The sequence below is a fragment of the Apodemus sylvaticus genome, chromosome 16 (genome assembly GCF_947179515.1).
Source record: "Apodemus sylvaticus chromosome 16, mApoSyl1.1, whole genome shotgun sequence".
Taxonomy (NCBI): domain Eukaryota; kingdom Metazoa; phylum Chordata; class Mammalia; order Rodentia; family Muridae; genus Apodemus; species Apodemus sylvaticus.
In genome coordinates, this window is record NC_067487.1 from 61,815,952 (window position 1) to 61,841,273 (window position 25,322).

At 47.2% G+C, this 25,322-nt stretch overlaps 1 protein-coding gene across 2 annotated transcripts in view; it reads right to left on the reverse strand.

The window, feature by feature from the left end:
- Positions 1-25,322, reverse strand: part of Znf366 (zinc finger protein 366) — a 65,784-nt gene that overhangs the window by 7,350 nt on the left and 33,112 nt on the right. For both annotated transcript variants that reach the window (XM_052159490.1, XM_052159489.1), the window contains exons 2-4: positions 15,667-17,003; positions 10,918-11,109; positions 733-907 (exon numbers count right to left, since the gene is read on the reverse strand). In XM_052159490.1, the coding sequence (XP_052015450.1) occupies positions 733-907; positions 10,918-11,109; positions 15,667-16,989 (1,690 nt within the window). In that variant the 5' untranslated portion in view covers positions 16,990-17,003. The remainder of the gene's footprint in view (positions 1-732; positions 908-10,917; positions 11,110-15,666; positions 17,004-25,322) is intronic.

Consider the following 25,322-nt stretch of genomic DNA (forward strand, 5'->3'; position numbering starts at 1 on the left):
TTTCATTAGTTCAGTCAAGACTCAGGGGGAGAGACACAAACCCATGTTCACGTGGGATCTGGGGCAATAGGAAAGCTGCCCTTGTGTGAACAGAAAGGGCAACATGGTCCACTGCAAATACATCTCTGCTGGCGCATGGGATGCACATCCATCATTTGACATTGAAAATGGAAGAAAAACCCCACGTCATGGCTGTGTGAAAAGTATATGTAATGATATAATAATGACTATATATAATAACATTGTAATAAGGATATAATAAAGACTAAGTTGAAAAGGCCTAGGTTCAAATCCTGAATGTGCCTTTCCTTTCTTTTTCTTTTTTTAATTGAGCAACTTTGGAAGTCTCAGATTTCCAACATGCAAAATGGAAATGATAGAGCTTCTCTAGCTGGGAGTGAGTGAGGATTTAAAGAGACAAAGTACACCACCTATTGCCCAAGACGAAGGACAGTACCACTGCATCATTATTGCGTTCCAGAGTTGCTCGGTGACTCTTTTACTCTTGCCTGCTCTGCTGCTCTGCTGTGGTTATTCAGATACACCCCTTGTTCTGGAGAAGAATAACCCCACCCCCAAGAAGTAACCCCATAAAAGCACACTGCTCTTCCATGTGCCACCCCTGGGCATGGTGGACGGGGCTCCCAACCACAGTGGAGGCATGGTGGGTGGGGCTCCCAACCACAGTGGAGGCATGGTGGGCGGGGCTCCCAACCACAGTGGAGGCAGTACCTTGCGAGTGGAGGCCTCGCTCCATCACTCCATGCTTGACCTTCATGTGGCGTGTCAGGTTCCCCTTCAGCGTGAACTTGCTGGGACAGTAGAGACACTTGAAGGGCTTGCTGTCCGAGTGCAGGTGCAGGTGGCCCATCAGGTTGTGCATCCTGTTGAATTCCTTCCCACACAGCTGTTGGAGACAGAGACCAGGGCACAGTGATCTCGCCAGGGAGAACCTGTGTCCTAGTGGTGCCCCCCCCCCCCCCCAGAGCCCTGGCCACATCTGCTTGGTGCTGTTACTACTTCCAAAGACAATGTCCCCTTGACAGACAGGGAGGGGCCAGGGTGTCAGAAGTGGGGCAGGTGGAGTGGATTGTGAGACACAGGTGTCCAGGCTCTCTAAAATCAACGCCCAGATTGCAAAGCTTGAAATTAAAGCTGTGTGTGTGTGCGTGTGCGTGTGTGTGTCAGGGTCTCATGTAGTCCAGGCTGACCTCAAACTTACTATGTAGCTAGCTAAAAGAGACAAATATAAGAAAGGAGCCATCTTTTCTCTGGGTAGAGATCTAAAGAAATAGAATATTGTCAGATATAGATACAGGTACAGATATAGATTAAAAGCAAACTTTTAGAAATGTATGCATCTGTGTATATGTCTGAGTCTGTGGACGTGTACCTGTGTGGTCCTATGTGCATGCAGGCAACCAATCAGTTATGAGCCACCTGGTGTGGGGGCATGCGTGACAGATCTCAAGAGGGGATCTGGTACTTCACCATAGAAGAAAGTGCACAATGGTGACTCTAAGCTATATTTTGTCCCTGTGCCTCGGGAGAACAATATTTGGGAGCTTCAGTTTTTCCTTGGTTGTGCCGCAAGGAAGACAAAGAAGGACTCTGTGTCTGTGCTTAGACCAGCGTGTTAAGTAATGGCTGAGCATTCTTCTCTGCCCTCAGTCCCTAAGGGGACTGGTGGGGACAATATGTGGTGAGACAAACCACAGGAGAGATGTGAGGTAAGGCGTCCCCTGGGGCTTATCTCACTGACAGAGATCTTCGAGGCTAATGTTGAAGATTCTAGATTGAATTTCTTTTACCAAAGATACTGTTTCCTTTAGGGAAGGGAGCTAACCTTGGAAGAAGGGGCAGAGCTGACAAGATTGACCTTGGGAGGCAAGGCAAAAGACTGTTGGGTGTCTGAGGAGCCAGCCTGGGGCTACCCAGCAGACCCAAACAACTCCAGCACAGACTAGGAGTGGTTGGCTCTGTAGCTATTTGAGGATTTGAAGTACAATTCTCCTCTCTGCTTCCTTGCCAGCAAGAATGAATTTTTGATCCTAGGCAGAGTTCTTCGCTCAGAGTAAGTGCACACCATACACATTAGAGGACTGTGACCCAAAGCTAGGGGATGCAGTTCAGAGGTCCAGTGTTTGCACAGCATGTGTAAGCACTGGGTTTGAACCCCACTATGAATGAGAGAGCAACAAGAAATGAAGAGGAAGCAAGGATGGGAAAGCTGACTCAATCCCAACTTCCACAAGAGAACCCATACAGAGCCTGAATACTTCCTTTATTCCCACTAGACAGAATTCATGAAGACGCTAATCTGAGCTCCGTTTTGCACACGTCTAAAGTTGTTTTGTTTTTCCGATTTTTTTCAAGACAGGGTTTCTCTGTATAGCCCTGGCTGTCCTGGAACTCACTCTGTAGACCAGGCTGGCCTTGAACTCAAAAATCCCACATGCCTCTGCCTCCCAGAGTGCTGGGATTACAGGCGTGCGCCACCACCGCCCGGCCAGTTGTTTTCTTTTTAAAGTTATAATAGTTACATAGCGTTCCTGCTTCTCTATTATAACTAAGGAACAAAACTTCAGACCTAAAGTTCCATGTTAGGCATTTCGAGTCCAAGAACATTTTAAGGAAAAGAAATATAGCTCATCTGTTTGGTAGGGTGATCCCTGGGCATTTAGAGGTGAGTTGCTGTTGCGTTTGCTAAGGCGAGTGCTGAATCAACACTGGTAGTATATATCCCGCCTAGCAGACTGAGTATTGAGACTCTGCCTACCTTTAGATTGCAACTTGCCTTGTGTATGCCTAACACATGACGTGTCCTCTGTTAGTGGGTGGGGCATGTTGCTGTAGAAGAACTTAAAGAGGAAAAAGCCCCAAGTGGGAGAGCAGAAGGTGTGTAGGAAGCTGGAGAAGTCAAGGGCTGACAGAAGACATCAATCATCAAGCAATGCTGCCATGGGGAGGTTCAGACGCTCCCTTCTAAAGCAGGCAAATATCGTTGAAAGCGAAGGAAACAGCCCTCTGTGATGGCTTCCATGGTGGGAGACACTCCTCTTCGGGTTATTCTCATGCTGTTCGGGCCTGTATTAGACTCTGGATTGGTCTGGAAAATGCTTCATTTACAGAGATAAGATAGATCTGGAGCAACAGCTTGGTTGGTAAAGTGTTTGCCATGCAGGCATGAGGACCCAAGTCAGACAGACTCCCAGCACCTGCATCAGACTCTGAGTGTGGTGATATGCTTCTGCAACCCTAGTGCTGAGGCGGTGGAGATGGGCAGGAGATGGGCAGGTCCCTGTGGCTCACTAGTCAGACAGCCTAGCCTAACTGATAATACTTAGGTGTTGGGGGTGGGGGGGACAGAGAGCCTGATGGCTTCTAAAAAATGACTTCTTCTGAGGTTCACCTTTGGCCTCCACATGACCACACACACACACACACACACACACACACACACACACACACGGCAGGAAGTTCAACCCTTTCTTGAAGGATGTGTGGTGTGTCCTTTACTTTTGGTTTGGCACAAGTATGAACTGTCTTGACTACTAATATTTGTAGACACTTCAGTCCGCCTTATACTACAGGTGATTACTGTCGTTATGAAGAGGGTCATCTGTTTATAGCTGTCATGTCCATCATTCCTGGGACTTGGGGTCAGAAGAGATCCTGCAATTCATCCACCCCAAGGCTCCACCCATCAACCTTCAAGTTTCCCTTACCACAAATCTGCCCTCAGAGTTCTGTGCTTGTCATAATGGCTGCCTCTGCGTATCTTACAGGTTCCCCTTCAGCCTCGTACAAGTGTGCTGTCTAGTTTTGTGTCAACCTGTCATCAGCTAGAGTTATCTGAAGGGTGGGAACATCAATTAAGAAAATGCCTCCATAAGATCCAGCATTTTCTTAATTAGCGATTGACATGGAGGGCTCAGCCCATTGTAGATGTGCTGCTGTCTCTGGGCTGATTGATGGCTCTGGATCCTACAGTAGAGCAGGCTGAGCAAGCCGTGGTGAGCCAGCCAGTAAGCAACACTCTTCCACGCCTCTGCATCAGCTCCTGCCTCCAGATTCCTGCCTGACTTCCCTCTGTGATGGACTGTTACCTAGAATTGTAAGCTAAAAAATTAACCCTTTCCTCCCCCAAGTGCTTTGGTTATGGTGTTTCATCACAGCAATAGAAACCCTAACTAGGATTACTTGATCCTTTCTGAGGGCCTGCTGAATTAATTGTTTACAGATTTTCTGGCTCAATTCACTCAACGTGAAACTTTTGGGACATTTTAGTGGTATATGGGAACATTATGGCTCTAAAATTATACTGTCAGATTTCTGTAAGTTCAAGGCAAGTATGGAGTACTTAATGAACTCAGGACAGTCAGGACCTCATAGAGAAACGCTGTGTCAAAAAACCAAAGTGACAAATATATATATATGTATATGTGTGTGTGTGTATGTATATATGTATATATACATATACACATACACATACATATATTGTGCTCCACAGTAATCCCAATGGTCTGAAGGAATGTCTGCTGTGCATCTCAATGGGTCAGTTCTGATTCTAGTTTCTCTGCTGTTGGCAAGTTTAATTTTTTTTTTAATATGAGACTTGCCCTGCATAACTCGTGGTAGCCTGTAGGTTGTAACAGTGGAGAGATACCACAGCAGTAAGTGGAGGCACATCGGCTCTAATGGGTGCCTGAAGACCCAAACGGGTCCCAGGAAGTTTTCAGCGCAAGGGTCACCTCTATTTTCTTTGTAATCAACCTCAATATCAGGGTCAGGGCTACTTAACCAGGGTCGTTAAGCATTAGACTGGAAGAATATGTAAACAAGCCAAGAAAATAGCATCACTTTATACAAAAATCTTAAAATACAGCCATTACTGGTTCTCCTCATTTCCCCACTGGTCTGCACACATACCAGTTTGTAACCTAAAACCCTCACTGGTAAAAGGGTGGCCTCCTTCACACATCAGCAGTAGCTACTCGGTGTCTTCCTCCACCTCTGACCTCCACAGAGTCCTCTGGTTCTCTGTCAGGACACTTGCTTCTTCAGAGCTCCCAGAAGGGTGTCCTCACATGACAATGCCCAAGTGCAGAGAGGTTTCGCTTTGTTCTGTTTTTATGTCTGTGAAACACAGAGCCATCTCTCTCTGACAATGAAGAGGGGACAGAGAAAGAGGCTGGGATCTGCTACCAACAGAGTCCTGGGATGTCAGCTCTAAGCAGAGTCCCTGCAACTGGGGACAGGAGCAGGAGTGCAGAGGGACTGGCAAAACTCATTTCTTCTCTGGGGGAAAAAAACAATCAGTCGTTGAAGGCAAGGCTTCCTGAACTGAAAATGGAAGCACATGCCCAAGCCAGGACTCCAGAAGGCTCTCCTCCCTAACAAGGTCTGCATCAAAGCAAGAGAGACACTGGTGGGGTGGGCTGGGGTTGCAGCTTCCATCTTTCCAGATGTGAGCCACTGCACCCCAGCAAGAGGGCTGTGCTTTTCAAACATCAAAGGAACAGAAAGGAATCTTCTGGCTGAACCCCTGCCAGGTGACGGGGGAGGGGAAGGATGGGGGAGGTGGAGGGGGATGGGGGGTGGGGGGAGCTGAAGAGAAAGAAGCCCAGCCCGGAGGGGGGGACACAGGGGTGGAAAGCAGAGAGTCACTAGAGATGACAGGCTTTGGAAAGCCCACCATCTGTCTCTGATGTCCAGGACGCCCTTCAAACAGCTGGCACGTGTCCTCTTTGCTTCAGCCTCCTTGCTCTGGCCTCTTGATGCCCTTCCCAACCTCCGCCCTGAGATACAGAGCCTGGAGTTGCCTGCTTCCCATGAGCCCTTGAGGCAGCGGCTGCCACAGAGAGGTCACTAGTGGGCAGAGACTGAGCAACGACAGCTCAGCCGCCACTTGGCTGAGTCCAGGGGCTTCAAAGGCCAAGCAGCACTGACCTGGCTACAACTGCCTGAGGTGAGCTTCAGAGCCAAGATGCACCAGGAAGCTATGTTTTCCGATCCAGAGAGGAGAGGTCAGAGAGCTTCAGCCAGTCCAAGAGAATGGCCTCTGCTCAGCGTCCGCCCCTCCCCCTTGCATTCCTCTCCCTCTCTCCTCTTTAATAAGAAGGGTGTTCCTTTCCTCAAAGGGAGAGGGAGGGAGGGAGTGTAAACTGTCCAAAAGGACCGTGAGAAAACAGGAAGCTTTGAAAAGTACAAGAGAAAGCAAGATGAAATCTATTTGCAGGCGGGCCCCTGGGGACATGTGAGGCATTGTTAAACAGGCAGTTCATACAGCTATATCCTTCCTTCTGCCTAGGAGGAGGGCTTTGCTGCCAAAAGGCTGCTATCTGGTCACTCGCTGCCTTAACCCCCTCCACACCAACCTAGAAACCCTCACCACAGGCGCAGAATCCCTATAAACTACCCAGTCTGTCTCCCTCCTTTCAGTGTACCAAACAGCCCACAAGTTTGGTGCAGGGAGTCAAACCCCTTTTGAAGGCAACTAACTTCATCCGTCTGCCCCACTCGCAGGCCTTCCCTCAGTCCTCTGCTGTACAAAAGGCTGTAGATGACCTGGTGATTCATAACATAGGCAGCTCTGGGCTTCACCCATCTCAAAAGAGAATTTGTCCCGGAAATTCTGGATGGAAGCTTTTCCTGGACAGGTTTCCCAAAGACGGCAGCTGGTTCTTGGCTATTATGGAGTGCCGCCACTACAGAGATAGTATCCGCATCAAGGGCTGCATGCTCACACCAAATCTGGGAAGCATATCTGTGAAACATAGCTTAAGCCTATGGGCTGGGTCTCTGGACAAACTCCAACTGGCTGCCGGGAGCAAGGAGTCTAGAAGTCAAGCCAATAGCGCGAGTCCAGAAGGACGGTCATATACATATATACACACATACATACACAAGAAAGAAAGAAATACAGAATGGAAAACTTCCTTCACCAATAATGTCCCATCCTGTTGTTAATGCTTGATTCTACAGCCAGTGAATTTTAGCTCACTGGGGACAGCTGTTTCCACTGAGAACTATTTCACGCTGCAAAAGGGGGATTTATGTTGGGGAGGGAATTTTAATGGCAAAAATCCCAAGACAGTAGAATCCGTTGCTGAAAGAATCTTTCTTGTCACCAGTTGTTGGGGAGAGGCAATGGAGCTAGCTCAGGGCTGCAGAGTGGCTACCGGAAGAAGCCCTCGATTTTTTTTTTTTTTTTTTTTTGCCGGCCATGTCAATCATGAGAAAAGAATGACTGTCTCTGTTGTGACTATCAAACATGGGTATAATTGGTTAGGCTTGCTTCCCATCATCACTATGTGGCTGGTCAGACATTTGTCTGGGTTGGCTATGAAGTGCAGAGCCATGAACGAGACGGTTAGCCTCCATCTAACCCTTCCAATACCCTACAACGTTCATTCAGGGGCAGATTTCTATCCAGCTCAGCATGGATGGGACGCATGGACCACAGGATATCCCAAGATCACCCTGCTCTTCTGAGAGGTGTGAACCAGGGCCACGGGCTTTTTTTGTTTGTTTGTTTTTCTTTTTTTTTTTTTTTTCGAGACAGGGTTTCTCTGTGTAGCCCTGGCTGTCCTGGAACTCACTCTGTAGACCCAGGCTGGCCTCGAACTCAGAAATCCGCCTGCCTCTGCCTCTCAGTGCTGGGATTAAAGGCGTGCGCCACCACCACCCGGCAAGCCTCGGGCTTTATGAATCTTTCTACCCTATGGTTTTCAGGCACTCCAAGGAACCTGTCTGACACGGCACCCATACACACCAGGGAAGTTTGTGAAAATGATGAAGAGTGATGATACCACAGGCTAGCCCAAAGGGTGTCACTGTAAGGAAGTAGTAAACAAGGAGGAAAAGAACCTGATAGCATGCTTCTGGAGCTGTCAGGAAGAAAGGGCTCGGTCAAGGTGACTCGCATGGATTGCTATTTCAGAAATGTCCAAGTGCTGGAGAAGGGCCAGCTGAGACTGGTGAGAGAATGCCCTTTAGCCTCCAAATTGCTTTTCACGCTAACAGACAATACTCTCTAGGTAAAGGGCTATATTCTGGCCTTCTGAGAGAAGCCGTACACATGAGCAGTCCAGCTCCTGGTCCCAGTGCTCGGGGTACACTGTCTCTCCTGTCGAAGCAGGGATTTCACTTTCGTATGGGATCTAGTGATGTGGGCCAGGCATCAAGAGCCTCAGAAACCCTTAAGGAAGGTAAAATGGAGTTTCTGAGCTACACAGCTGAATCTCCCATGCCCTTGGGACCATGTATGGTGCATAGTCTTCAGGGTGGAGACGGGAATAATCGTCGGTGAACAGAGGCCAAAAACACCCACCCAGGACGGCCCACTGAAGCATTAGGCCCAGAGTACATTACTCTGAGCAGCTCTTATGTCCTGGTACTATAGAGAACTTTCTAGATGCTCATGTACTATCAGGCCCAGGAAATCTTGTAGGCCTTTGAGGGTAAGGAGGAATGTCCCCAGATCCCACACTGCTTAGACTGGTTTTGTCCTGATCTCCACCTCAGGGGCTCCCCCCAAACTATATCTGCTCTGACCTACCCCTCCATCTCCTCAGGGGTTCCCCGCAGCTATGTCTGCTCTGACCTACCCCTCCACCTCAAGGGGTTCCCCCAAGACAATATTTCTACCAAGGGATCACAATAGATACAGTACAGATGGAAGGTAGCTGGAATGAGCAGATATGTGTTTCTTTGGAGAATAAACTAAGAGGTAGCTCCCTTTATATAATAACAATTGTACTGCCACCAATGGCTGCTGAGATAACTAATGCAGCTCATGTTGGACGTTCAAGTGTAGGAGAACCCGCCTGCACCTCCACTACAGGTGGCAGTAAATCTCTGCAGGAGGAGCAACTGTCAACGGTCAGTCACTGAGGGGGCTTGATGGGGTGAGAAGGAAAATAGAGGGTTGTCTGAGATGAGAGGAACGGGGTGTTTGTGGAGTCCGGAGAGTTGGGGTGCTTCTCTGTCAGAGGGTCCTGGATCTGAGTTAATGCTTGATTTGCCCTCGAAGCTGTTCATCCCCAGTGAAGAAGCCTTGCCTTTCCATTCCACACCAGACCCTGACGCATACCTATCGGCCACACCGCTTTCTCCTCCTTAAGCTCATATACTCAAGATGGACATAATGTGGCTTTGAAACCACTGAAAGCTCAGAGAGAAGAAGGGGAAACAGAAGCGGGTGGCAGGAAAGGAGTTGGAGGGGGGAGGCCCCTCTCCTGACAATGTCCACACGGCCTAGGGAAGCTCTGGTCCCTGACCTCTCACCCTGTGGAGAAGCTGCCAACACAGGAAAAAAAAAGTCCACTTCACAGGGATTCCTTCAAGTGGGGGCCATAGCCCCTCCTGGAAGAAGAGAATCCAGTTGAAGGGACACAGATTTGCAAAGTGAGTCACCCCCACACGGCAACAGGCAGTAGCAGAAAAGGAAAACTGAGGTTTCACACAGACACACTCCACTGTCTGAGCGCAGTATTTCCTGTTCCCCCTCTGCTCTCTGCCTGACTGGGATGACACCGCCCCCCCCAACCCCCCAGGTCCTCCAACTACCCAGGCAGGCTGAAGCAACTCTGCTCCAAACAGCCATGGGGCAGGGCAGCCTTGGACAGCCACGGCCTTGTAAGATCTCTAGCTCACACACCCTCTCAGCTGAGAAAATAAGAACATAGCAAAGTAAAAGTAATCTGATACAGCTGTTCTGACAACAGAGCTTAGGCCCTGGGCTACAAAGAAGAAATACTGTAGAGGCTGAGTTCACTTGTACGCCTCTTCCCACACAAGCATGTCTGGGGTCCTTTGGAGGACTAGCTTCGGATCCTTTTCTATGTTTTGTGAATGCTTTGAATTGACACATAGTAACTCTTCATATATATTGGGTATAGTATATCTAGATTCACCTGTAGAACATGTAGTGAGCACATCAGGGTCACCAGTATACCATCACTACCTAGGTCTTGATGTTGGGGACACTGCAAATCTTTCTTTCCGGGGACTATTCAATAAAGCCTTCATAACTAGTCACCCTGCTGTACTACGGAAGACCAGACCATATTCCTCCCATCTATTTCTGCTCCTAACCAACCTCTGTCCCCTCTCCTTCCTCCCCTGCCCAACCACTCTTTTCGGCTCTACTTCTATGAGGTCAACTTAGCTTTTATGTACAAGCTGGGGCATGCAATATTTGCCTCCCTGTGCCTGGTTTATTTCTCTTAACATCGTATCCTCCAATATGGTCTCCGTTCATGTTTGACACAGATCCAGGGTTTTGTTCCTTTTATGGCTGAATAGTACTCCACTGTGTATATGTACCTGCCTCTCTCCTGATCACCTTCTGATGTGCTCGTAGGTTGGTCCCACAGTTTGGCTATCATGAATATCGTTGCAACTATCTTAAGAACGAGCGCTCTGACCACTGAAACTCTATCCAGAGAGAATGAAGTCGGCATGCCAGGATCCTCCTGGGGGGGTCTGCTCTCACATTGTAAGATCTAGCCCAAGTGTCAAGACAGGACAGGGAAATGTGTTAGATTTTCAGATTCCTTTTTGTGGCTGCTCATTGGCTTATAAGAGAAACAGGGCCAGCCTGCTTTCTCCTCTCTAGAGCAGTAGTGCCCCGGATCACCTTCGGCCTCTTCTGAACCATGGTATAATGAGCTTTCTACACTCAGAGTTTTCATGACTGCCTGTCCACTCCCTGCCCCCCACCCAAGCAGTAAGGCCACAGTCACATGACCAGGAACCAGGGAACAGAGTCAGAGTGGTGGGATGACTTGGACTTGGCCACAGACCTCCTCTGAGCCTCTTTGGTACTACTGAAGAAATCTAGTGGAAGGTTTCCCAGGGTCTTGCCTGTCAGACATTCACATAGCCCCTGGAGTCCTTCCTTCTCCCCACCTTGCATTTGAAAGGCTTCACATCCGAGTGGACGATCATGTGCGCCTTGAGGGTCTGCTTCTGCACGAAGCTCTTGTAGCAGAGGTGACACTGGTAGGCACGGATGTTGGTGTGGATCAATACGTGTCTCTTCATGTTGGCCAGCAGCGTGAACTCACGCCCACAGATTCCACACTTGTGTTCCTTCACACCCTGTGCAGAGGCAAGATTCAAAACCAGTGAGGGCCAGGTGTTAGCCAGGCTGTCGGGATTGTGATCGGCTGTTGCTCCTCGACACATAAACCCACAAGAAGCGCAGAGATCAAAGTGAAATCTTAAATGACACAACTTCAGCCATGTTAAATTATGATTTCCTTGGAAGTGTTGATCACATAATCTACCGTTTTCTTTTCTTTTGAACACTACAAACTAGACAACCACTAGAAGAAAAGAAACCCTCTGCTCTTCCCACTGCTGCTGGGTTAATTCTACAGCAACCGGATGACAGGATTAATGATTTTGGTAAGAGCACTGTAAAATGATACGTGAAATGAATCTATAATCTGACTTGCATGAGAATGAAAACAAAAAACTAAACTGATATCCCAGAAGGAAGCCAGTGTCTCACCAGTTCTCACTAATGGACTCAAAAATCCCAAAAGAGCCATGCATCCTCGCTTCAGTCAATTACAGCTAGATAATCACCCTGTCCTGTTGGTCCTCTGGGCTCCCACAGGCCACACTGACCCGTGGGCCATAACTCCAGAGTCTACTGCAGTCCAGCTGCTTCTGTTGTGGAAAATTGGCATGGATAACCTTCTAAATTGGAAAATAGAACAGAAGGTCATCTGGTTTCCTCACTGTCTAGAGAGCAGTGTTTAAATGCTGAGTCTTGAGGCCTTCGATTCAGAGCCTTTCCAGGGACTCACAGACAGAACGTTAGTAATCTCAACAACCTTCGCTTCCTAGAAAAAGCCTGTGCAAAGTGTCTCCAGCCACAGTGACTTAAGAACAATGTCAGATTTGTTTATTGTATGTGTATGAATGCTTGTGTGTGTGTGTGTGTGTGTGTGTACATGCCTAGTACCTGAGGATGTCAGAATAGGGAATCAGATCTCCTGGCACTGGAATTACAGATGGTTGTGAACCACCGTGTAGCTGCTAGGAAACATACTCAGGTCCTCTGCAAGAGCTTCAAGTGCTGTTAACCCACTTATCATTTCTCTAGACCCTCAGGGACTTTTTGAAACAGGGCTTAACTGTGTTGCTGAGGCTAGTGTTGAACTCCTGGATTGAAGTCATCCTCCTGCTCCAGCCTCCTGGGTAGCTGGGACTACAGGTGTAGACTGCTGTTTCAGGCAAGAATGACTTAAAAAAAGAAAGATTCAAAGGACCTTGGCACTAAAATGAGGATTAGAACAAGTTATCAAATTAACACCATAAGGATCCATACTCTCTGGTATCCCTAAGTTGTCTAAGGAAGGAGGGGCTACAGGTTAGCTCTGATGTTAGCCACATCCTCACTTATTTAAGTTGGGGGCACGGTAAGAGATTAGCAGTCTTTAATTTGGAGAACTCAAAGCACTAAGGGGTGGGTTCATGCCTCTGTCCAATCATCCACTGATTGTGAAACCTTAAAGAATTAAGTCCCAGGGTTTTTCCCAGTGAAGATTTGTCTTCTCAGGATGAAGTGGTGGGCGCTGGGCACATAACTGTTGGTAAAGTACTTGCCTTGTATGCATGAAGCCCTAGGTTCGAACCCCAGCCACGCATAAACAGGTACAGTGGCATGTGCCCAGCTCCCAGCTCCCAGGGGGCAGGAGGACCGGAAGGTCAAGTTCACTCTCTGCTTAAATGCAAATTTGAGACCAGCCTGGGAAAAGCCCTATCTCAAGAAAAGAGTCTTAGGACTGCTCTGGTTCTCTCTGATGCAAAGGCTTTCTATCCTAAATGACTGCAGATAAGGACAGGTTTATGTTACTAAAAAGACCTGGAATCAACTTTCTCTCAAAACTAAGTCTAAATGCTCCTCAAGATGAGTTTTGTAAATGATTTACATATTCAGTGCACTTAAAATCATAAAATCAACAACAATTATCTTCTTGATGGGCTTTCTAATTCACTATAGCAGCCTTTTCCCTCCAGCCTGCTGTCCTGAGGGGTGAGTACAGGTCAGTGCTCGCATGCCTAAGTCCGCAGGTTCAATTCTCAGAACCTGCATGACGTGTAGGGGATAAAGGAGGAGAGAGAAAAAAGGGAAGATTTTTCTCTGGACTTGGGTAAGATCCAGTTGTCCTGGGACTACAGAGAAGGTATTTATCACTGTCTTGGAAATACTTTAGAGAATTTTGTCTCCAAACTAGGATTCACAAATGGTTGGCATAGAAGACAGAGAACAGCTGGACACACTGTGGAACTTAAGGGAAACTACTGTCTCTCAGAAAGTACTGATGAAACCAGACAGAAGAAGGAGCCCATGGGAGTGGTTCGAGCCAAGAGACAGAACGGGAGTCTTGATAATACAGTGTTTAAGAATCTGGTGCTGGCCAGGAGGTGGTGGCCCATGCCTGTAATCCCAGTACTCTGGGAGGCAGAGGCAGGCAGATTTCTGAGTTCAAGGCCAGCCTGGTCTACAGAGTGAGTTCCAGGACAGCCAGGGCTACACAGAGAAACCCTGTCTCGAAAAAAAAAATCCAAAAAACAAACAAACAAACAAACAAACAAAAAGATGCTGGCAGTTCTGTGGTGGTGCACGCCTTTAATCCCAGCCATCAAGAGGCAGAGGCAGGTGGATCTCTGTGAATTCAAGGCCAGCCTGGTCTACAGAGGAAGTTCTAGGACAGCGGGGACTACACAGAAAAACTTCTTAAAAACCAATAAAACAAATCAAAACCCCAAAACAAACAAAGAATTCAGTATTGGGTCTAGGGAGTTAGCTCAGTGGGTAAAATGCCCAGTGGGCAAGCATCACAGTGCCCACAGACAAAGCCATGCAGAGCAGGATGTCTGTAACCCTAGCACTAGGAGGCAGAGTGAGGAAGACAGGCAGAGGCTCCCTGGCCAGCTCTCTAGCCAGCTGAAGAACTTAGTTCAGCGAGAGAGCCTATCTCAAAAACATTAAGTGGAGAGTGATAGAAGACACGACCTCTGGTCTCTATGTGTGCACACGTGCAGTTTGCGCGCTTAAGCAAACATTCACAAAATTAAAAATAATTAAATAAATAAAACAAATAACGCTTTGGATGCTGGTGCTGCTGTTCTAAGAGACCAAATCATATCTTGGTGTCTTCACTTCCAGTTAGAAGGAGACCCAGCATCCTTGAGAATCAGAAGGAATGAGTTTCGCACCACCACAAAGCAAGCATCCGGTGTTTGCCAATGTGTCTACCAAAAGCACACTTGGTTTAACGATTTGAGGAAAACATAAGTTGGACAACAGGTTGTTTTCACCATTTGAACTTCATGTTCTATTACCCAAATCCAAATGGTCTAAAATCAGTAACCTTGGACTCTTCCCGCCCCACCCCCTCCAGCAGGAACCCCTGAATTAAGCTAGCAGTGCCTTTGTGACCAAATCTAAGTCCAAGTCCTCTGTCGATGGTTCTATCAGCCAGTTCCCCTCAGACGTGCCTATGAAAGCCTTTTGCCCTGCAGAAACTACATCTCTGCTGCAGAGCCAGAGTGCACTGTGTTTTGTCATAAGAAAGTCCAGGAGAGCAGAGCTGCGGCCGGCTGCAGCTGGCCAGCCCTCTGATGACCTTTGGAAATCAAGGATGTTTTAAAGACTTCGGTTTGCTAGAAGTCTTTCTTGCCAAGAAAACCACTGGGTTCAAGAGTAATACTCGAGGTCAGTAGAGGTGAAAGTCCCCTCTTGACAGGTCAAAGCAGACTCAACACTCAGTTGAGTAAGATCTCAAGATGTGGCTAGGGGCTTGCCTGTTCTGTGATGAACTCCGAGTCACTAGTTACAAATGAGGCAGAAACTTGAGCCTTGGATCTGCATTGCAGCCTGAAGATCTGAGCTCAGAGAAATGAAAACCCAGCAGAGAAAGGCGCTTCTTTCTGCTGCCCACAAAGATACCAGAGTAATGAACCCAAGCAGACAGGGAAGAGCAGCCCCCCACCCCCTCCCCCACCCCACCCGGGGAGACTAGGCTAAACTCTGCTCCAATTTACAGCCACCTGAAGGAAGCAAGAGTCACAGCAGGGCCAGCCAACGAACCAGAAATAGGCCCTGCTGCATCTGGAAAGAGCTCTTAGAGAATTCTCTAGAAAGAAGGTTTCATTCGTATAGCCCAGACATGGTGGGCGCTGCTGTGAGGTCTGATGACATGCGTTGTGTTGATGTTGGTGGTTGGTTGGTTGGTTTTGCTTTGTTTTTCCACTAGTGTACTAAAAGAAGTTTCTAGAAACAAAATTCCAGGCTTCTTGGGGGCTAAGCAGAAATATCACAGCAGCCAGCTGCTTCCTTGATCCTTCCTCATTGTCCTCTCCAAATGTCTGCATTGGTAATTTCCAGTCCCACCGTAGGCTCTAAAGCTATTCTGGGAAAGGGCCTAATTGATTGAGTACTGGCAGGTCTCTCGCTGTCCTGTCCGCTATGTGAGGTAGGAAAGAGCCTCAGGGCTCAGGTTAAACAGCTCTGCATTTTAGGTAGGAGCAGGGGTCATAGGTCCCCAGCTCTGCTCCTTTCCTGGTGACCCAGCAGCCCACCCCTGGTTGTCGCGCCGTTCCCCGTCCCCCCAGCCCCCACCGCCCGTGCTCCCATACCTTGTGGGTGAGTGAGTGTTGCTTGAGGTGATGGGGCTGCACGAACTCCATGCCACACTCGGAGCAGATGTAGGGACGGATATCCTTATGTTTCATCATGTGATTCTGCAGCTGACTCGGGTACTGGAAGGTCTTGTCGCACTCGGAGCAGTTGTACTGGATGGGGCCCCGATGCGTAGTGAGGTGCCTTTTCAGCTGAGCCAAGGTGGGGAAGTCGAGGCCGCACTCCACACAAATGTTCTCGCGCCCGCTGGCGTGTTTGGCCTCGTGGGCCTTGAGCTCGCTAGGGTAGGCAAAGCCCCGACTGCACACGCGACAGTTGTGCGGCTTCACCTCGCTGTGCTGCATCATGTGGCGCTTCAGATGGCTGGTCTGGGTGAATGCCTTGTGGCACACCTGGCATTTGTGGGGTCGCGTGCCCTGGTGTGTCAGCATGTGGGTGTGCAGATGGCTGAGCTGCTTGAAGAGTTTCCCGCAGCGGGAGCACGCGTGCGGCTTGATCCCGCTGTGGCCCAGGATGTGGGTCACCAGGTTGTACTTGGAGGTGTAGGACTTGTCACAGGTGGGGCACTGCCAGCGCTTCTGAGCCCCACCCACATCCACGTAGTAGCTGTCATCGATCTGGACGTTCACATCCACCCTCTCCACCTTCTGCTTCGTCTCCTCACTCTCCAGGGGCTCCACTTTGCGGGGTAACACTGGCTCGGTTGGCTGCTTGGGCAGGAAGGTGTGCCTGCTGAAGGGGAAGGGTGAGGTCGAGGGCACGAAGAAGGGAAACATGAGTCCCGGGTGGACTTTGGGGTAGTAAGGGTAAGGCGCAGGCAGGAAGGCAGGGGGCGTGGGCTGGGGCCACATGGCGCTGGGTTTCACCGGCTCCTGCTTGATGGCTTTGCCCCCCAGGTGCTCCAGGGTGCGGTAGAACTGCAAGCCCACGTTGCACAGGTCAATCATCTGGGAGTCGCACTTGGGGCGCTGTGGCTGCGGGAAAAGCAGAGCGAGGTCCGGAGGAGCCAGATTCTTGCTCTCCTGAGCCATCGTGGCTTCTTCCGCTGGGTGATTGTAAGACACCTTTGTGGGCATGCTCTTCCGTTTCCGGGACCCTCCTCCCTCGAAGACTTCCGGGAATCCATCAAGGTCTCCTGGAGAAGGTTCATATCGAAACTGGGAAAAGGGGCCCCGGAGGGCTTCCGGGAAGGGGTGTCTTTGGGGAGCCTTCCCTCGGGAAGCCTCGGGCTGTAGGCAGTGGGGAAAGGAGGGGATGCTTTTCGGAGCAGCGTTGAGGGGCCGGTCCTCATCTTTGACCATCTTCACTGCCTTCTGCATCCTCTGTAGTTTCCCTTTAAAAAGAAAGAAAACTATTGCGTGGTTTTGCTTTCCTTTGTTTCCAATCTTTGTTTCTGAATTTAAGGGTTTTGGTTAGGGATCGATACTAACTTATAAAAAGTAATCCTTCCTTATATTGACCCTCTGACTTCTTGCAAACTCTGCTGCTACTGTGGCTAGCCATCCGAGGGCCTATTGAGAACTAGAGAACCACAGAACGTTAGTACCACAGTGGCTGGGGGTGGATTTGTTCTGGCAGAAACCTGTAAACTCATCTGTCCCTTGTGTTATCTCCCTCTCCTCCCTTCTGTTTAAAGTGAGGGTTCTAATGCTCGTGGGGATGAAATGATGCGTTCACATCTCACAGCTATGCAGCGGGGTTGGGAGGGTGGGGGTGGGGGATGGACTCAGAACCCAGACGCAGTCTGCAGTGGTTCTCAGACTGAGCTGGAGTTGCATCTGCTCACTGGTGCTTTAGACATCTTGTTGCTGAGTATATCCAGATAAGGATGTTACAAGACAGTGAAAGAGACAGACTTTAACGCTGAGCTCAGAAACGAACTCACTTTGAACAAGGGAAGCTGCTGAGGTAGATCGAGTGGAGGAAGCTGAGAGGAAGAGAAAACCCAGGCATCGCCATGTTCCCAAGTCACTCTGTCAGGTCATACATTCTTTTTTTTTTTTTTTTTTTTTTTGATTTTTTTCGAGACAGGGTTTCTCTGTATAGCTCTGGCTGTCCTGGAACTCACTCTGTAGACCAGGCTGGCCTTGAACTCAGAAATCCTCCTGCCTCTGCCTCCCACGTGCTGGGATTACAGGCGTGGCCACCACTGCCCTGCAGGTCATACATTCTAAATCCTCAACCGGAAGCAATTTCAAGGTTGGTAGGGTTGGGGGAGGGGGTATTCCAAGGTTATGACGCTCTAAATCTACGCTTGTGTCTCTCCCTTCATACTGATATTCAAGTTAACGTCCTCCTGTGGAGCATGACGTCACTTCATTGCATGTAAACTTGGTAATCAAATATTAAATATATAATATTTAGAGATCTTCAGTGAATTGATCTGAGAACTAAAATAATAATAATAATTATTATATGATAGCATTAATATACTATATACTATACTACTATAATAATATTATTATAGTAATAATAAATAATGCCTACTAACACTTATCCTTCATTCAGTGAGTAAGGGTATATCCCTGGCTTGCCATTCTTTCTTTGGGGTTGTGGCTTGGTAATTTAGAGAGAGAGGTTGTGTGTTCAGCAAACAATTCTTACTCACATAATCCAGGATCTTTAAGTACCCTAGGCAAATGTAGGAAGTGATGAGGGTTAGGGGAGGTGCCTTGCTTTGAGACTCTGAGAACATGTGTGTGGGCATTACACAAAAACTGAGCACTCTTGCTGTCAGAAGACCCAGACTGGAGGTGGGGACAGGAGAGGCTCTTTGGTGTGTTTCCACGTTTGCTAGGTGGCCAGCAGGCTCTGATCCCTAGAGTCAGTATTATAGGAGTGCAATTTGGAGCAAGGGTTTTCTCGCTTGGTCTCCAGGAAAGGCTGTGGCACGAGACAGAGCAATAGTGGTTCTCTGGAGTTTCATGTTGGCTAGTGTTGCTTTAGGAACTCTGGAGAGAGAGATTCCCTTTGGCAGAGAGGCTGTTGAGATGGAAAGGGATTCTTGGAGGCTGTTAGCTCCTGGCACTGTCTGAAGAGCCTCCCCCAAATGGAAGTGGTTTTCTGTTTTTACTCCAACGTAGTTAAAATAAGCACTTATTCCTAGGTCATGCTAAAGAGTTTGATTGCAGAATGTGTAGCTAAGGGCATGCCAGAACACCATGACTTTTTGCTTTTTTAGTTATTGAGACGGTACTTAAAAGGTCGTGGCTGTCAATACATGGCCCCTTCTAGCACATGCTCTCTCTTAATATGAGGAATCTCAGACAGGAAACATTATTCCAGATTTTGAGACTGAATATGTTATTATTTAGTGTCTTCCCACTGTTATTATCTTGTTTAATATTTTACTTTTAGCTTGACATTGTGAATTGGTGAACTCCTTTTTATATATTGATAGTGACACACCTAACATAAAAACTAACCTCAAAAGCACATGTTTGCCTTTTTAGGTTGTCAGCGATAGTCTGGTAGCTAGAAGAAATATTTTGAGCAAAGATTTTTAATTTAAATATAAATGCCACAGTTAGGTTCTCAAAGGCAGAGATTTTTTGTGTCTATATCCTAATATCTTACTTAGTTTAACACCTTAAAATTAATTTCCGACAGTTTTGGGCTTTCTATCCTCTCATTCCTAAAAGAGTGTTTTAGGTGCCCTAGAATAAAGTCAGTGACCCCAGGAAGTTTTAAAAAGCAGGGGATCCACCCATGGACATTCGATCAGATCTTAAAAACAGCAGGCCCCTTCTGTAGAAGGATCTGAGGGAACACGGCCAATCCATACAGAGGTCAAGGAGCGTTAGCCTTGCTTCCGCCTTTGGCTTTCTTGGAGAACAATCAACTGAGGCTGCTGCTAGCTACTAATGCCCCTGTCTTTGAGGGCCAGGTGCTCAGGGAAGCCCTTGGGAGTTGACAGAACAACAAAGTAACTCAGAAGAGAATCCATGCTGGGAATGGGAGGAGCTGAAGGTCAGGCTCACCTTCAGAGAAAGGCTTCACCTTTAACTTAACCGAGTTAAAATTCTGGTTGTCCTCAACAAAAAGTATTATTAATAGACCCTAGAACACCCCAAATACATACCACCCACACTCCCTCCTCTAGTTCTAAAAATACAACCACAGGCATCCAGGCAGCTGCAGGATTCCTGTGCAGAAGGCAAGAGAGATTTGAGGACTGGTGACTGACAGGGAGGCCTGAATCTGGGAGCAGCAGAAATCCTGGCTATTGCAGGCTGCTTCCTGAACCCCAAAGAAACCCAGCTGGAAGGCCATTTCCCACTTGTTATGTATGTGTTGAAATGACACACAAAAAGAAAGAACTGAACTTTTCAAGTGGACAACTGCAGGATTATGGAAGGAAGATCACTTTGGAGCCTGGGGGATCTGGGCTTGAACCCTAGCTCATTGGTGGCTGAGTCAAACTGGGCGAGTTAGGTTTGAGGTCTGCTGTTCCCATCTGTCAAATGGGAGCTTGGATATCCCCATATGTTTACAGGCTTAAAGTAGAGTGTAAGAAAGTATATTAAACAGTGTGCCCATAAGGGGGGTAGGGGGGATGACCATGATTAGTGGATTGATACTAGCAGTTACTTCTATTTTCCAGACACTGTTGATTACCACGGACTGACATCTTAGCCAATCTGCTCTACAAGTTTAACTCTTTCAGACTGTGTTGGTCTTATTATCGGGGTGAAGTCGTACACACTTAAAGAGCCGAGGAGTTTGCTAATTGCATGTAGTGATAGCTTTCGAGTTTAAGAAGACTTCCCCATTCTCCCCCATGCCTTTTTTTCCTGTGCTGAAGATTTTCTCCTGCCTACACTTCTACCAGACTGCTCAGGGAAGCAGAGAGCTGAAGTGAAGAATGGGCGGCCATAGGAGCTGCATCAGCTTGGGTAAGAGGCTGGAAAGACTGTCCCCATCCAACACCGGAGGTCACTTGCCTGGGAAACCCAAAGGGACAGATGCTAGGACAGTGCTGGATCAACATTGACAGACCAGGGCTTGCAATCCTTTCTAGACCAGTGGTTTTCAACCTGTGAGTTGTGACCCCTTGGTAGGGATTGATTGATCCTCTCACAGGGGTTACCTAAGACCCTCTAGAAACACAGATATTTACATTTATATTGTAATTCACAACAGTAACAAAATGTAGTTATAAAGTAACAAGAAAAATAATTTTATGGTTGGGGGTCACCAGAACATGAGGAAATGTATTAAAGGGTTGTAGCATTAGGAAGGTTGAGAGCCACTGTTCTAGACTGTGGGGGATAAGAAACCATTTTTGTTGTTGTTGTTGTTGTTTTGTCCGACGCTGTGTCTCTAGATTCTGCCACAGGCTTGGTTCAAAGTAGCTGCTCAGTAAGATGCTTTGAATGATCCAGGTTATGGCGACTTTCGGTGTGTGATGAGCATAATCATCAGGTAGTATCCTGACAAGCTGTAGGGAAGACCCTCGCCCACCTATCCTATCTACTTCTTACCCCTCAAGGGCACACTGTACAACTAGCCGCCACAGGAGGTACTCTGGCTAACCCTCGGATGTAGCGTTGTCTACACTGATGCCATGCTCCAAGGGCCATGAAGTTCTCCAGCCCAGCCAGGAAACAGATTCCTGAAAAATCCAAAGACCATCATGGTTAGGCTCCTGCACTGGGAGCAGGCTGTGTGCTTGCTCTCCTCTTTTACCCTTAGAAGGTTAGTCTGTAAAAAATTATATCGAATAAAAAAAAAAGAAGGTTAGTCTGTCCTTTGTATCAGCAGGAAAGAAGATTACAGGATACCTGCCTGTGTAGTTCTTTGAGCAGAGAACAATTTTCTTTTAATACTATGCACTCAGTCACCGGACTCTGGGCAGTAAATCAGGGGCACAATTTGTGGAGGAAGGTATTGGACTGATTCATCTTTTTTGTTTGTTTTTGTTTTTTGTTTTTCAAAACAGGGTTTCTCTGTATAGCCCTGGCTGTCCTGGATCTCACTCTGTAGACCTCACAAACCTGCCAGCCTCTGCCTCCCAGAGTGCTGGGATTACAGGCGTGCACCACCACCACCCGGCTTGGACTGATTTGTCTTAAAGCGATCTGAAACATATATCTTCTCTGAGAGATTACAGTCAGATATGATGAAAGAGGGAGTGGGTGAATTTAAAAACTAGTGATAATCACAGTGGTGAGACTATGGAATTTGGAGGGAAATGCTTGTAGTAATGCCCTTTCATTAGGAATTCACCTACTGTACCAAATTATAAATATTCCCCCAAATAAAATTACTGGTATTTTGTGGTTCTCATTTGAATTGAAGGTCAGTCTGGTAAGTGGTATTGGAAGAGTCACAGTGAGTCAGCATGTTAGGGACAGATTTATCTCCACTCTTCCTCACTGACTTCTGTCCTTCCTGAAACAGAGCAAAGAATCTTCAGGCTCACGAGAGAGAGAGAGAGAGAGAGAGAGAGAGAGAGAGAGAGAGAGAGAGAGAGAGAGAGAGAGGAACTGTGTTCTCTGTCCCATGAAGCTTGCCAGCATTTTGTGGCAGGATGCGACATGTTAAGAGGCCCTGTGGTTTGTGCCTGTGGTTTATCCCTGGGCTCTGTTCTCCACAGGGGTGAGGCAAGGAGGGGATCAGGAAAAGTGTGAGCATGAGAAGCCATGCCAAGGGAACAGAAGGAGGGGTGTGTGGGAGAGAACAACAGGAAGGCAGGACGGGGTAGGACAGGCTGACTGTCCTCTCCTTATTTATAAAAGGACCTCGTTATAGGTCCCGCTGGAGTGAGGCTTTAATGGTTTTCCTGTTCTTTCTGAGCCCAGATGGCGACTTTGAGACTTAAAGTGCAGTTTCTGGTTGCCCAACAAAACGAAGCAGGAGTCTGCTGAGCTTTCCAGTGCAGGTAATGGTGAACAGTGGTCCAGTCTCGAGTCCTGGGGCTGGCAGGAACTGTGGGGTCTCCACGGATATCCTGCTGGGGGAGCAGTGTGTTTTGTTCTCAAAGCAAAGAATGCTCTGTCATGACACGCCCTGTGCCAACAGTAAGGCTCCAAAGAGGTGACCAGATGCCTAGGAACCGGATCCCAGCACCCCTCCTCGTGCTCTTCTGGTTCCCATTATCTTACAAACTTCATGTCTCCCGCTTGTCTAAAAACAATAGTCTGTCTGCTGCTAGTGGCCAAAATACACTATTTGATTGTGTATTGACTTGGTCACCTATGAATCCGTCAATGGAATGTGCCTCAGAATCTGCAGTATGGGGCTGACGAGATGACTCAGCGGTTAAGACACTGACTGTTCTCCCAGATGACATGAGTTCAAGTCCCAGCATCTACATGGCTCACAATTGTCTTTAACTCCAATTCCAGGGAGTCACAGGCACCAGCCATGCATACACCCTTTCTGGCCTCAGCAGGCACCAGGCACAATCATGGTTCACAGACATATATGCAGGCAAAGCACTCATACATATAAAATAAAATAAGAATGTTAGCCTGAGTGAGTGAAGGCACACATCTTCAACTCCAGCACGAGGGAGACAGAGGCAGGCAGATCTCTGTGAATTTGATGCCAGCCTGGACTACACAATGAGCCCTGGGACAACTGGGGCTTTGTAAAGAGATCTTGTCTTGAAAAATCAAATTCAAAACAATTTCTCAGAACCACCAAGTGACAACTAGAGTTTTGAATCTCTTGAAATCTCCAGAACCAGTATGGATAGATACTATTTTATACATGCGTAAGAAAGTCTTAAAATGGTTTTACATTAGTTCTTGTGGGCATGTGTTTCACAAGTCTGCACGTGCATGTGTGGATCCGTACACACATGGAGGGCAGAATACAGATCTAGTGAGTCGGTTGTCTGCTTCTTTTGAGTGCCTTGGCCACAAGTGCCTTGACCCTGTAAGCCACCATGCCAGGCCTCACTTAAAGAACACCATCATTAAAACCAAACTAAACAAACAAACTTTAGTGATGAATTCCAACACTAGCTTGCACAGTCAAAATGGGTGTAGGTTTTATTTGTCTGTCTAGGGCTACCCTCTGCAGAGCAGATGACGTGTGTTTGGGAGCTTGGGGTTATCTTTGTACATGTGGCTTGTTTAACTGAAGGAAATGAATGGAAGCTAGTGCTAAGCAGTTCTTTCCCCCAGCCTTCAGAGTACGTGTATCACATTTGGATGGGACTTGTCTCCAGCTCTCTGGGGAAAATGTCCTTAGGATATCCATTGACTTTTGCTTTTGCTTTATGTTCATAGATCAAAGGTGCTTAAGAGACTCACTTGTAGGTAAGCAAACGTGTACATGCGTGTCAGAAAGATTTATTCTCCCCCTTGGCACGCATGGCAGTGTGCTGTAGGAAAGGTTAGGAAATACGACCTGCTGAGTGACAACCAACTGTTGTTGGCTCTATTTAGAAGAACTGCATTTTGAAAATGTCATTCAACACAGTGTTTCTCTGGCAGGGAGATGATGCAATGATTTGCATTTTGTTTGTGGAGTTACACAACTCTGTAATTGTCAAAGCTTGTAGCACTCATATAAGAAATTATCCTCATGTATTTAGAAATATATATATATATATATACATGTATGTAAAACAACAATTAGAGAACTAATATAACAACTAATTAAAGAAAAAGAGGTCATGAATTTGAGGGAGAGCAAGGGGTTTGAATGAGATGGATTTATCTCATTCATTGATGAGAGGCAGGAAATATAAGAGAGGAAATGATGTAATTATGATTGCAAAATATAAAAAAATAAAAATTATGTTGATATAAATTTCAAATAAGTTTTACAATGCGAAAGAAATGCAAGCAAAATGCTACTTTATGTATGATTATTAAATGAATAACTGAAGATATTTGTTAACTGCCCAACAGTAGTCTTGGTGACAAAGACTTCTTTAAGAATTTCTCTCTCTCTCTCTCTCTCTCTGTGTGTGTGTGTGTGTGTGTGTGTGTGTGTGTATCCAGTTCAATAAGAATGTAAGGCAGAGATGGTGTACTTTACTTGAAGGTCTTCTAACCTCGGGGCTCTAAATTGCATGCTCAGTAAGCAATCTTCTCTAAGAGCTCTAAGAGTCTTCTTTGAAATACAAACTAGTCTGCCCTGAGTGGACAAGCTCATCTTGGTCATTATGAGATATACTTGTGCTCTTGTAAATCAACCGACTGATAATATTCAGGCCCACCAATCACTCTTGTTCATCATTCTTTGAACCGGATTAACTAAGTTCTGTCATAGGAGTGGAACTCATACATCTACAAACCCACAGGCCACATGCTGAGCCCCGTGGTCCTCCAGGCCCTGTTCTCACACACAGCTTATCAAAGCAGCCATCTCCCTAGTGTCTGTCTTAGCACCTTACACTTCATACATCTAGGTTTCTGCAACATTCCAGAAAGGGGATGGATAGAGAGAAACTCCCCTCCTGGAGACTTCATGGGAACTAAGAAGTAAAACCTTTCTTACCATAATCCCTCTCATCTGTGAATTCTGTCACAGGAAATTTCTCTCTCTCTCTCTCTCTCTCTCTCTCTCTCTCTCTCTCTCTCTCTCTCTCTCCACCACTCCCTGAGTATGCGTCCTACATTTGTAACATAATATGCTTACAAAGCTAGGAACTTAGTGATCTATAAATGTGTGGGATCGGCAATTTCTTGGC